The following is a 13236-nucleotide window of genomic DNA, read 5'->3' as shown; positions in this document are numbered from 1 at the left end:
CTTTTGCTTGACTTGGTATTTAGAGATTTTGACTATTCATCAAAAAAAATAAAAAAAATAAAAAAATCAAACATGTCTTATTTCTTGACTAACTCTTAATTTGGTAGCTCTTACTTTTTTCTTTTTTTTTTTTTAATTTGTGACTTTAAGGTAAAACTGTTGATTTAGCATCTCGTTTATTTTATTTACTGCAACTCTGTTGTCATTATTTATTTATTTTTTTTCGTTTTATCAGTTTTTCTCCGGATCCCTTAAATTTAGACTAAAAAAAAAATAAAAAAAATAAAACAAAAACACCCGAACAAAGAACATGCGGACAGACTACAGAGTAAAACTACAGAAGCTTCTCCGTCGCACACTTGTTGACGCAGATGACGTAAAGGACACCGGACAGACAGGAAAGACGCGCAGAAGGAAAAAGAAAAACAAGATGGCGGGTTCAGATCACGGGCTGAAAAGGATCGTTTGGAAAAGTAAGTTTTACTCCGACAGGAGAGCATTTTATACACTCGTAAAGCAGCGCCGCACTTCGTTATCGACATCAACAGCCGCGAGCTGCGTGTCGTTTTAATTCCGTCTTCCTTTGGGACGTCGCAGCTGCAGTTGAAAATGACAGAAGACGCTCAGTTTGATTCTGCTGTTTGTTTGTTTGTTGTTTGTTTGTTTGTTTTTTCCATCCACGCAACGGAAGTTTCCCAAGTTTACTCAACACGGTAAACAACAGCGAACTAAACTGTCCGTTGCTGGTCCTCTTGCGGAGAGCTGTACGCGAGACTTGTCAACGGCGAGGACACTTTCTGTCTCCCGGAGCCGCACCTCGTTTCTTTCATGTGAACGCAACGCTGTCACAAGATGATCATCTCCTGTGAACTGTCATTAAAAACAAACAAACAAACAAAACAAAACAAAACAACCTGCCGTCAGCTCGTCAAAGACATCTTTCTGTCGTGGAAAACTGATGACGTTATACTGAAATTACCTCAGTGTCTCAAATTGATTACAGCAAGAAAGTTATATTATTCGCTTTTTTGTTGTTATTTTTGTTGTTTTTGTTGTTTTGATATTGTTGATTGAACTGTGAATCCACATCTGGGAGCTGCAGTGCCTTCACGAACATCAGGATGTGTGGTAGTATCATGTATTTGCCTCCAAAGGTCCATGTGATTGTCACAGAAATGCTTCATGCACATGACAAACTTATTTATACCGAGATATCAAAACTTGGTGTTTTGATCCAACATGTGTACCTGATTACGTGACCAAAAAAAATAATAAAAAAAAATAGACGCTTCGTCAGCCTTTGTTCTCATTACGGGTTGAATTACATGCAACTCTATAGATAGTTTACTTCCATTCACGAACACTGCTGTAAACTCTTTTTTTTTCATTTTTCATATTCATAGTTTGGTTTAAAAAAAAAAAAGAAGCCATCTTTCGTGGGTCACAACACCGAGCATTTCTTTCTGTTGAGCCGTAACCCGTCCGACTCCACAGCGCATCGCTGTTTTAAATAACGTTTAAATCATGTCCTGTGTCTCTTACAGGAATAAAAGACACAATTATTGCAGACTGCAAAAAATCTGAAGTATGGAAGGTAGGACAACCTTCAGTCAGAAGACTAATGGACTCCCAACAGCTCCACGTTACAGATCTAATTATAACAATTAGTGATGCGTAACTGATTGGTGACTAACGATGCATCTTTCTTCACAGATATTGATTCTGGACCCCTTCACCACCAAGCTCCTCTCGTCATGCTGCAAAATGTCCGATCTGATGTCGGAGAAAATAACAAGTAGGTTATGATTCCATGATGGAGAGACGCTCTTTTTTACATCATAGAGGCATCAGATCAATCTAACTGAAGTCTGGATGTGAATGTCTTAAAATAAATATCTTGTTTTTGTTTGTTATTTAGTTGTGGAGGATTTGTACAAAAACAGAGAGCCTGTTCCTGAAATGAAGGCCATCTACTTCATGGCACCAACCGCTAAGGTTCGTTATTATATGTCACGATCATGTTGAAGTTTCGTTCTAGTAGTTTAATTTCTGCAATTTTCACTCTGATGACTCTGTTATAATTTCTGAAATGTAATTTGATTTATTTTCATAGTGTGTGGATGCCTTTATAGCCGACTTCAAGCCCAAACCCAAATACAAAGCAGCATATGTTTATTTCACTGACTGTAAGTACTTTTTAAATCACTATTTAAATCTACTTCAATAGCAAAATAACTGACAAAAAAACTATATATAAATGCAAACTAAAAGCTTTTTGTTCCCACAGACTGCCCAGATGACCTGTTCAACAACATGAAGCTCTACTGTGCGAAGTACATTTGCGTCTGTAAGGAAATAAACATGTCCTTCATGCCACAAGAGGCACAAGTGAGTGTCTGCAGCTCTCGGCGTGTGCCTGTTATGTTTTGTGACATTCTGTTTCCTCTTTTTTTTTTTTTTTTTTTTATCTACAGCAGAGTTTGTGGTTACTTGTTCAGCGAGGGGAAATTCACATGTTTCAGATTTTGTTTCTACTTAGAGGAAGAGATTTTCTGTGAATCTTTGATGGACGTTGGCTGCTTTAAACTATGATGTAACAAACTCGGTGTTTTCCTAAAGGCTTGGGGACAGCAACTAGTCCAAATGTTGCATTTCTGATAATATTCAGACATTTGGAGTCAGAGAGTTTTTTGCAGATTAAAAAAAGATCAATGTGCTGTTTTATTACATGCTTACATGCTAATTGTTGTGCTGAAAGAATACTTCTTTTCACACTGTTGTGTTGAATGTTTTTTTTTAGGTGTTCACGTGTGATAATCCCGGCGCTTTCCAAAGCATCTACAGTCCCAACAGTCAGGACAAAAAGAAAACGCTGGAGACGCTCGCAGACCAGCTCGTCACGCTCTGTGCCACGTTGGACGAGTACCCAGGGGTCAGATACAAGAAGTAAGCCATAGTAGATTCAGTTTCTAAACTCACAGAACACCTCAACCCCCAAGCAGTGACACCTATTATGAGAAGAGCTTACAATGTGTTACCTTTGCGTAGGAAATGAGGAAAATGTTCCTCCAAATGGCTGCTCCAAAACACCATAAACGTCCACGTGATACGTCTTCATATGTTGCAACTGCTAAATCAACTAATATTTGTATTGATGCAACCTCAACAATATGTTTTAACTCGCCTGTGATAACTCCTGGTAATCATTTCATGTCATAACTAGAGACAACATGGAGAATGCCAAAACCCTCGCAGAGCTGGTGGACAACAAGCTGGCCAGACACTACGAGCTGGACGACAGCGAGCAGAAGAAGGTGAGACGCCTGCTGGGAAGAAGGTTGACAGTCAAAACAAAGTCTTATCCCTGGAAGTAAACAGAAACCTGAATTTTTTTTTATTATTGTTCCCATTGTAGCTTAACAAGGTATCATGTAAAAGTAAAATAATATCACATCTCTTTGCCTTAAGCAGGTTAAACTGTTGTTGCTCTTCACCAGGAATTTGAAAAAAGTTAGCAGAGGTTGCATTGTAAAGAAAGTGAAGAGAAAAGGCAAGATGTTTATTGTCAAACAAAAAAAAACAGTTTTTTTTTTATATATATATATAAAATACTTTATTAAATATCATGTTTTTTTATTTTATTTTTTTATCTGTGTGCTCCCCCCTACAATCAGGGAAAAACCCAGGCCCAGCTGCTGATAGTGGAAAGAGGCTTTGACCCCGTGAGCCCCATCCTGCATGAGCTCACCTACCAGGCCATGGCCTACGACCTCATTGACATCCAGAACGACACCTTCAAGTAATATAACCGCTCTCTACTGTACCTCCCTGTACTCATTTATCTGCTTACTGCACCATGTTGTCTAATCACGTGGCAGACAAGATATTTTATTAAGTTTTGGTATTTATTTATGACCCCTTACTGGTGTAAATTTGTTGGCCAGGTACAAGTCTAAAGACAGCGCAGACAAGCAGGCCCTGTTGAACGAGGGTGACATGCTCTGGGTCCGGCTGAGGCACAAGCATATCGCTGAAGTCTCGGAGTAAGTAACACAAGATCCTTCAGACAGTAGTCTCCCGTTCCTGTTGTCCTCACCCCGAAGCCTAACCTTTGTTTTCTTACAACAGACAAATCCCCAAGATGGTGAAGGAAATCTCACAGAGCAAGAAACAGCCGGATGGGAAGGTACCGAGCTGTGTGTTCCTCCCTGATCTCCTGAACTGTGTGTGTTGTGCTTCAAACGCATTTCCTGAGCAAATATTTGACGTTTTTTTTTTTTTTCCCAGATCACAATTAAGAATTTGGCCGAGATGATGAAGAAGATGCCCTCTTTCCGTAAACAGCTGACAGAGGTATGACGTACCAGTATAATCAATGGTTTTTAGTGTGGAGTGGTAGCTGTAACACCACTTACCTGAGTTAGAGGTTTTAGCATCATTTCTTCCTGAGTCTTCTTCTGGTTGTTAAGCTTAGTATTATTTGCTTCCCTCCAGTTATTACAGAGCGCGGCGATCATTATGTTGCTGTTGGGTGTGGTTCCTCCACAGCCTGTTATCATGGCTTCATCATGTTTTTAGCTGCAGAACAATATGGCCTCTATGGTGGATACATATTATTAAATAAATATAGAAGTTATGAAAGGAAATCCTTTGAAACTCCATGAACAACACTTAATGTACTGTTCTGTTCTTATTGGTTTTAACTTTTCTGTCTGAATTCTAGAAAACGGTTCACCTGCAGTTGGCGGAGGAATGCATGCAACATTTCTCCAACGTGGAGAAACTCTGCAAAGCTGAGCAGGTCTGTCTGCGCTCTGTTCTGGCGGAGCGACTACTTTTCTTATTTTCTGAGTCTGACCTCTTGACCTTCCGGAGGTTCAGCCCAGGTGTGGTAGTTGTGCTGGTCTGTTTTCTAAATGTAAAAGAAGCTGCGTGTCTCTCTGCAGGACCTCGCGGTAGGTTCAGACGTGGAGGGGGTGAAGGTGAAAGATCCCATGAGGACTCTGCTGCCGGTGCTGCTCCACCCGTACAGCACCCACGACAAGATCAGAGCTGTGCTGCTCTACATCTTCAGCCTCAACGGTAGGCAGCGGACTGCTCTCCGCTCACTGTCTGTGTATTAATACTCTGTGAAATAGTCATTTGCTTTGAAGCCTGGCTATAAACTACTGGCAGTCTATCTTAAAAGAAATTCTTAGATTTGATTGACTTCTTTTTATTTATTTTTTAATTCAGTGGTGATGCCAAGAAGGTGGATTTTATTTTCAAGTTGAAAGTAATTTCCCCCTAAACAACAACCCAAAACCCAAATTTATTTGTTGACCAAGATCCTCACCAACAATCATTTGCCGAAAAGGTTAAAATCCTAATGAACTGATGAGATTTTCACTTTAGGGTTTTTGTTTGTTGGGTGTAAACAGGAACGACAGACGAGAACTTAAACAAACTCATCCAGCACGTTAAGATTGAGGACGAGCGAGAGTTTATCCTGAACTGGAAAGAGCTGGGTGTCCCTATCAACACATCGGTATGTGGAGGATAGAAAGAGATTTTCTTTTCTTTTTTGATTTAGTGCTTTTAATTGCAACGGATTGTAGCTGGCGGATGGAATTTCACACCGTGGTTTTTAATTTTTTTAATTTTTGTATTCCTGTGTGTGTAAACTTGTTCCTGGTCATTGTTCCAGTCTAATTTCTTCACTCGCAAACCAACCCGACGGGATCGATCCCAGGAGGACAGGTACAGCCTTTCCAGGTGGACTCCTGTCATAAAAGATGTGATGGAGGTCAGTGAGAGATGCTCGACTTATAGAATAATGTATTTAGTTAGCAGATTTCTTCTCTGTATGATCATATAACAAAAAGTTCAGAAACTGTTCCTGTTGTGCATGAATGCAGCGCAGTGAAGCACCTGCATCAGGGTGAGGCTATAATCTTTGTGAGTATGTATCCAGAGTGACATCACTTGATCAACATCAGCACCTGAGTTACATGCGTTGCTGTGACTGCTGGTATACTTGCACTTGCAATTTCACTGCGAACATGAGCAGACGGCGCACATCAAATTTAGTGTGAAACTCGTGAAATCGGCAGCAGAGACTCTTGGAAGGCTTCAGAGAGCCTGCGGCAACGAACCAACGGCCTGGCTGAGGTGTTTTGAGGAGCATTTGTGTTTCAAGAGGGGCAGAACCTCAATGTCCAAGACTGAAGACCTGAGAACAAAGAGGAGCGTTTTCTTTGACATTTGTGGGGTTGTGCACCGTGAATTCGTTCCCCGGCGTCGGACTGTCGACACGGTGACCTTCTGAGGCGTCCGAGGGAAAATAGTCGCCGCAAACAACGTGAACTGCGGCACGCTGGCACGTCGGTTCTCCAACTTCACAACGTTTACGCTCATAGCGCCTGTGACAACACAATCGTACCTCCTCACCACCCGTACTTTCCTGGATTTGGCTCCCTGCGACTTCCTTCTGTTCACAAAAAATTTGACACAAAATCTGATGTCTCTCTGCTGAAGTTTCAGGTCAAGGAGTAAATCACAAATGTTCAAAAATACGTGTAACTCCGGCACTGATGTTACTCAAATGATGTTACTGGGAATACTTCGTCACAAAGGTTATTGCTTCTCTCTGCTCCGTGCACATCACTGTACTGCACGTCTTTATTCACTTGATATACATTTACATACCGTCCTTTGAAAACCTGTTGAAAACGTTATGTCTCACCACAGTCAGCCGGTGGCTCTATGTAGGTCACTGTGCCTCCTCAGTCCTCCTCTGAATGCTATTCGTGAGAAAAATGGCGAACAGAACTGTGAGAGGAGAACAAAAGCAGGTTATCAAAATTCAGGTCATCTGATAGCCAGCGTTACATATGTGTTTGTGTTCTTCTGTACCGTTTTATCCGTTCGTAAACGACAGCATCTAAGAGGCGCAATAAGGTCGCACTTGTTTGTTGATCTCCGAGGAGGATCCTTCTGTTTCTGATTGAACATCCAAAGCTGCAGATGTTCAAAAGCTTTTACTGTCTGTTAAATGCGTTCCATATTAGAGGTTATTATAGTACGTTGAGATCCTTTTGTGTTGAGGCTGGATCTCACTGTGATTTGCTGCCTTGTTACAGTTTGTACTGTAAATAGATACACATTGAAAGTGCCGTGCTTTCATTTACCCTTTTCAATCTGTCTTGTGATTAAGTTTGCTGGTGACCTTTTCTTTTGAATCGGGTAAGTTATACGAGCTGTCAGCCATAAAACATGGAATAAATGCAGTATTGGTTTCTTCCATTGGTTGGTAATGGTATCTTATCAGGAAAACACCAGGTTAAATTAGATCAACTATCATCCAGAGGGCATGAACGCTACGTGATCTGTGACATAACAAGATCTTTTGTGTCTTCCTGCTCTTGTTATTATCTCAGCGGTTTTCACCACCTCAGCACCTGCAAAGTATCATCAAAGGTTTCCTCTTGCAGCAGAAAAAAAGACGAGTTTTTGAAGCGTAGCAGCAGGAAATCCGTTTGAAATAAGTTCATGCTAATCTTCTTCTTCTGTGTTCAGTCTGTATTTATCAGTAAAAAGCTGTAAAATACAAAAACAATGAGCTTCATCACTGAGACTGAGCAGAGCCTGACAGCATAGTTTCTCTGTGTTTTGACTTCTCTGGATGCACCTTGTAGTTCGTAGTCATTTGAAATGCCCGCTGTCAGCGTTTAGTAGCCTGATTGCAGTGATATATGACTTTGACTCCAGTCAGACTTTCTTTATAGTGTTCATCCCAAACACTAAAATACAAAAACAATGAGCTTCATCACTGAGACTGAGCAGAGCCTGACAGCATAGTTTCTCTTGTGTTTTGACTTCTCTGGATGCACCTTGTAGTTCGCAGTAGATATTGCTCTGTTGTTACATGCTGTCCCTGTAGTTTGGAGTCTTGCTCTTAGTCACTTTACTTCTGAGAAGAATGGCACCAAAATTCCATGTGTTTCTCTGATAATGACCTCTGTTCATTATAAAATAAAACAACTTCCACTTGAAGTCAGGTGGGCGAAGAACTCTCACAACTTCGTGTTTTTATGCCATTTCAAGTGAAAGGTCAAATTTGTGTTGACTCATTGGTCAGACGGAGCTTTTTGCTGAACGTGTTGGTGCTCAGACCATCTCATAACATTTATAAGGTGACCACTGACCTGTCGAACTCCAGAAAATGTTCCTCTGGGTTACTAGATTGATTGTAAATAGGACACCTCACAGAAGTCAATTTAAATGAGTTATGCCACATTATCCCACAGATTTTCTCTCTGTGGGACTTGACTTGTGACAGATAAACTAAGTATCTGTTACCTACAGGATGCTGTGGAGAACAAACTGGACACCAGAGAATGGCCGCACCAGTCGGAGTGTCCTGCCGCCTGGAACGGCTCCGGCGCTGTCAGGTGAGCTCCTCACCTACAGATCCAGACAACTTTATTGATCCCAAAATGGGCACTTCACTTGCAGCTTACCCAGTCCATACACACACCTTTAAAAACGTAAAAGCAAAAATAATTCGGCCGTATGTCAAAGGCAACAGATCATATTAACATACAGAAGTCAACAGAAAGAGAAGAGCAGCGGTATCTGAAAATAAGTTATCAAATATTATAGTTATCAGTCCATACAAGCAATCAAATTCAAAGATTGCGTCAGTCATTTGAAATGCCCGCTGTCAGCGTTTAGTAGCCTGATTGCAGTGATATACGACTTTGACTCCAGTCAGACTTTCTTTATAGTGTTCATCCCAATTACCAACTTGATGTCAAAAGTTCTGGCAAATGAGAGTGTGTGAAAACTGTTGTCTTGTTACAGGTGTTTGCATTTGATGTTTTCATGGTTAGAAATATTCTATGTAATCTCAGTTTATTTCTTTATACTATTAATTCCTCCAATGTAATCAGCGGTTGTCTTCTGAGGAAAATTCAAACTAGCACACAGAAGGTATGTTTTTACATGCAAATGCAGACAGTAACAGGCTGATAAATTGGCGCCCTCCAGTGATGATTTGTGCTACTACAGGCAGTTTCAGCTACATCTCCCCACCCACCCACCCTCTCCCGGTCTTTTCTAGCCAGGATGCTGATTTTGATTTTTCTTTCAACAACGTGAACATTCGGGCTCTGAATTTTTCCCTTGAATTTTTTTCTCAGTAAATTTCTGATCTCCTCCCTTTCTTTGCTCCACAGCGCCCGGCAGAAGCACAAAGCCAGCTCTCAGGACGAACGTCGCAGCGGCTCACGCCTCATCATCTTTGTTATCGGGGGAATCAGCTTCTCTGAGATGCGCTGTGCCTACGAGGTCACACAGGCAGTGAAATCCTGCGAGGTCATCATAGGTGAGCGTGGACCTCACTTTATATCTCCAGACAGGGACTCGTTTTGTTAGACTATAACAGAGGTGACTTGGTGTCTCAGTGGGTTGTTGCCTTTCATTTAAACTAAGACGGCTCCAGTTCTACAAGTTCACCTGGATGAAAATTCAGCAAATGTGACACAGTTGTTCACTTGACCTCAAGGATGAACAGATTAGAGTTTGGGGACAGGATTTACTTTCATCATTTCTTTTATCTAACTCGAGATCCAATGATTGCGCTTCCTTTGCGTCCAGGCTCCTCGCACATCTTGACCCCCACCAGCCTCCTGGATGACATCAAGGTCCTGAGCAAAGGCCCGATGGAAACCTTTACATTAGAGGAAAGGAGCAACGCCTGAGACGTCCGGCCCTCCAACTAACATCTCCCCTAACTCCCCCTGCTCCCCTAGATCTCAAATCACTCAGCACAGTGCACTCAACTCAGCCTCCTGAAGGAAAAGGAAGGAAAAACTGAAGGGAATTTACCTTTTATACTCATCTTTATGTCTTTTCAAACCTGATGATCATTTATATTGGTAGGTATGGGGACACATTCTCTTTTAATGTGGTCATTTCACTCAGCAAAGGGCAAACAATAGCTAAGACTATGGCCTGCTTAGGCCATACCGAGCTCGATACTGACATCTGATAACATAGATCTTATTGAAAGTTAATTGGCCTCATCCTACTAAGAACATTTTATGTACAAATTGTCTAACCTGCCTGTTTGTGTTTGTGTTTGCCTTTGCCCTTAAAAGAAATTGATGGCTGTTTTTCGAGCAGAATGACTTGTGAGAAACCTTCAGAGACAGGAAGGTGGTGGAAGGTAGCACACAGCCGATGTATATACTGTACGTAAGCACTGCTATGCCGTTCTGACTGTTTCGGTCACGTCTGTTAAAATCACTCTTCAAATTACATGAAGTGTTTATAAACATAGAGTATTTACTTTTTTCTTGACTTGAACAACTGACTAATAAACGGATGAAGTGGTTCAAATCTTTTCAGCTCTTTATGGTTAATGTTGCTTCGTTTGTTGGAGCTAAATAATTAATAATACAAACAATGGAAGGGATTTTCTTGAGGCCCTGTCTGAGCAGGATAAACAAGAGATAAAAGAAGATGGTAAAAGTCTGCCTGGCCCATCAAACCGGTAATAACACAATATTCATTACTAGAAAAAACTCATACAAACACTTCTTTAAACAGAAAGCTGTGTGTTCAGCAGCAGGGCTGTCGTGCTATTTGTTGAAGTACCAGAGCGCGCATGTAACGCGCATTGATGAGCACATGACACGATGTGATGAATTATGTTCTCAAGTGTCCAAATATGAGCAAAGGATGTCTGGAAAGAAAAAGCTCCAAGTTCTTTTTTTTTTTTTTAACATCCGTATTTCATTAAAACAATCTCCAACATTAAGCTTAAGGAGTTGGAGGTGCACCTCCGGATCTGAAAAGGACAGAACAGTGAGCAGAAGTGAAAAGGCAACGTCAAAGTTAAATTAATATTTACAAAATTCTTTGTCAATAATACAATTGCAGGTACAAATCATGTTTCTTATTTTAGATTTAATTGTAGTTTCTCAGCAACCACGCGATCTCCCCATAATCAGTTGGCTAAATTCTAGTAAATGTTTCATGACAAATTTGACCTTTCCACTCCCGTAATGGAAGTATAGATCGCATCTGGCCTACTTCTCCAACAGGCACTGTGTCTCGCTTACATAGCATTTAGATGGTGAACTGCATACTCAAGACTAAACACAATACAGAAACATAGTACACATTTCCTGTGTTTTCAAAAGGCTAAATACGAGACGGGCGTTGGATCTTTTAAGTGTTGAACGAGGCTTTGTATAGGCTAAGTTCATGGAACAAACACTATACAGTAGATTACACTCCTATCGGATGAATGGAGAGATGTTTTACCATAATTTATGAGAAAAGTCAAGAAGAAAAGTCAGGCGAGGAATGAATTGAACAGACTTTATTTAACCTCAAAAAGGTTGAACTGGTAACTGGTTGGGAAAAAGTAAAAAAAAAAAAAAAAAAACAGTTGGGTGGCTTTGAACTTTCACATTCTGACACTTCATAACACAAGAGATGCATTTCATTAGAAGGACAGACACAATTTAAAACATGTTTAGAGGGGATTAATGAGTTTATAGTTTAACAAATTGAAAATTTGAATGGTAAACATAACTACTCTGTACTTTGTTTGCATGTGTGACAGAAATACCTGTGAGGGTATCATGTTTGGAAGGAAAGAATATCGCAGATCATAAGATGTAGTTAAACTAGAAAACAGTGCGCTTATATTACAGTGACTTTTAAATCCAAAATCACATGCAATTCATTTTTTGGTTTCCAGAAAAACTATACCGTATGCAGTTCCCTCCAAAAGCAGGTTAACAGCAGAGAGAAACTGATATATTTGTCACTTGAGGCGATCAAAGCACACCGATGAGACAAAAGCAGAAAATATATCTCGTGAAATATATCGTTTTCATGTTTGTTTTTTTCATATTTATATTATTCTTAATCCATAATTTTCTATTATATAGATATTAAGTTGTTATTAACCTCTAACGGTATGTCTATACTATTGAACCAGAGCTCTAGCATCGCCCGACTTTGTTTTTGAGATTAGAGTGCAGTTGTTTTATTGTACGGTCCTGGCTGCTTTTATACTACTAAACTACACACCTCTTGCTATCCAACCTGGGCATGTAGACGTGAAAATATTTTTTTAGCTGGGTTGTGACAGTACATTGAGATTATTTGTTTATTTGTTAAGTGTATTGAGGTGCTGTCAGCACGAGGATCTTTACAGACTGTCCATGTCCTTTTGTGATTTATGTCTCTATCTCTAAATGCATATTTGGACTTTTCTTGAGGATGCTTTCTAATTGGGAGGACATGTTTTAATGGGAAATACACAAACGGATCGCAGCTCTTATTGTGATGATAACTGTGTCATCCACCGCCACCTGATTCCCACCACGCTGACAGTGTCCTTTATAGGAAACGGAGTCAGGTGACACATCACCACACAGGGTGGTCTTGCTTCACTGATCTTACACTTCACAACGATAGCCCTGCTCTCTAACAATGATCTACTTTCATTTTTTCACTACTATTTATATTTAATTATGCTACCTATAATCTGGAAGGGGAATCTGGGGTCCTCAAAATAGGAAAAAAAATGGCATAATGGTTAATACTACGGCAAATAAAATCCTCGCTGATGCATAATTTCTAATATTTAAAAAGTCAAGCAAAGCAGTGACCTGCCTTCTAAATCTACCCCAATTTCAAAATACTCCATTAATCAGCCCATTTTCCTAATAAATATATAATATTAATCGTTTGTCTTACTGACAATTGGGAAGTTGATCAATTTAAGGGATTAAATTAGAATAAAATTGAGAAATAAAAAGTTTTGTATCTACTGTATGGTCCCAAGATTTGGATGCTTTTATTCATCGATAAATGGGACTTTATGCTTAAGTAAACGAGCTTAACAAACATAATACTGATGCAAATTATGTTTTTATTTTTTATAAACATTCTGCACATTGTGAACATACATTCATCTGGACGACTCCAATGTGTAAAAATTCATATCAACAGAATACGATTTACAAAATTAAACAAAAAATAAATTGAATGTAAAAAATAATGCGTCTAAACTTTAGAAATGAAGTGTAATCTAGCCAATGTTTTTACAGATACGGTTGTCTGAAAAACCTGCGCATGCGTGACAAGTCAACTCCTCCACCTGCACTGACTTTGCTTGTTGCCAGGACAACCGGTGGTTGCAGCAAAGTTAAGACTGAAATCTGAAAAACT

The 13236-nt window shown here is 40.0% G+C and overlaps 1 protein-coding gene across 1 annotated transcript; it reads left to right on the top strand.

The window, feature by feature from the left end:
* Positions 1-393: 393 nt before the first annotated feature.
* Positions 394-10387, top strand: stxbp3 (syntaxin binding protein 3). Its single transcript, XM_069704714.1, has 19 exons — positions 394-473; positions 1545-1594; positions 1714-1795; positions 1919-1995; positions 2114-2186; positions 2288-2388; positions 2801-2946; positions 3224-3314; positions 3675-3799; positions 3945-4043; positions 4129-4186; positions 4288-4353; positions 4724-4801; positions 4947-5082; positions 5421-5527; positions 5687-5785; positions 8347-8432; positions 9219-9367; positions 9640-10387. Exons 1-19 carry the CDS (start codon positions 431-433, stop codon positions 9741-9743), a joined length of 1770 nt encoding a protein of 589 aa, XP_069560815.1. The 5' UTR covers positions 394-430; the 3' UTR covers positions 9744-10387.
* Positions 10388-13236: the final 2849 nt, after the last annotated feature.

Source organism: Brachyistius frenatus, unplaced genomic scaffold, assembly GCF_029030835.1.
Source record: "Brachyistius frenatus isolate BFR_SWC_R1_liver_20210118 unplaced genomic scaffold, ASM2903083v1 Contig_52, whole genome shotgun sequence".
In the NCBI taxonomy this organism is placed as follows: Eukaryota; Metazoa; Chordata; class Actinopteri; family Embiotocidae; genus Brachyistius; species Brachyistius frenatus.
This window is presented reverse-complemented; position numbering and strand designations above follow the sequence as displayed.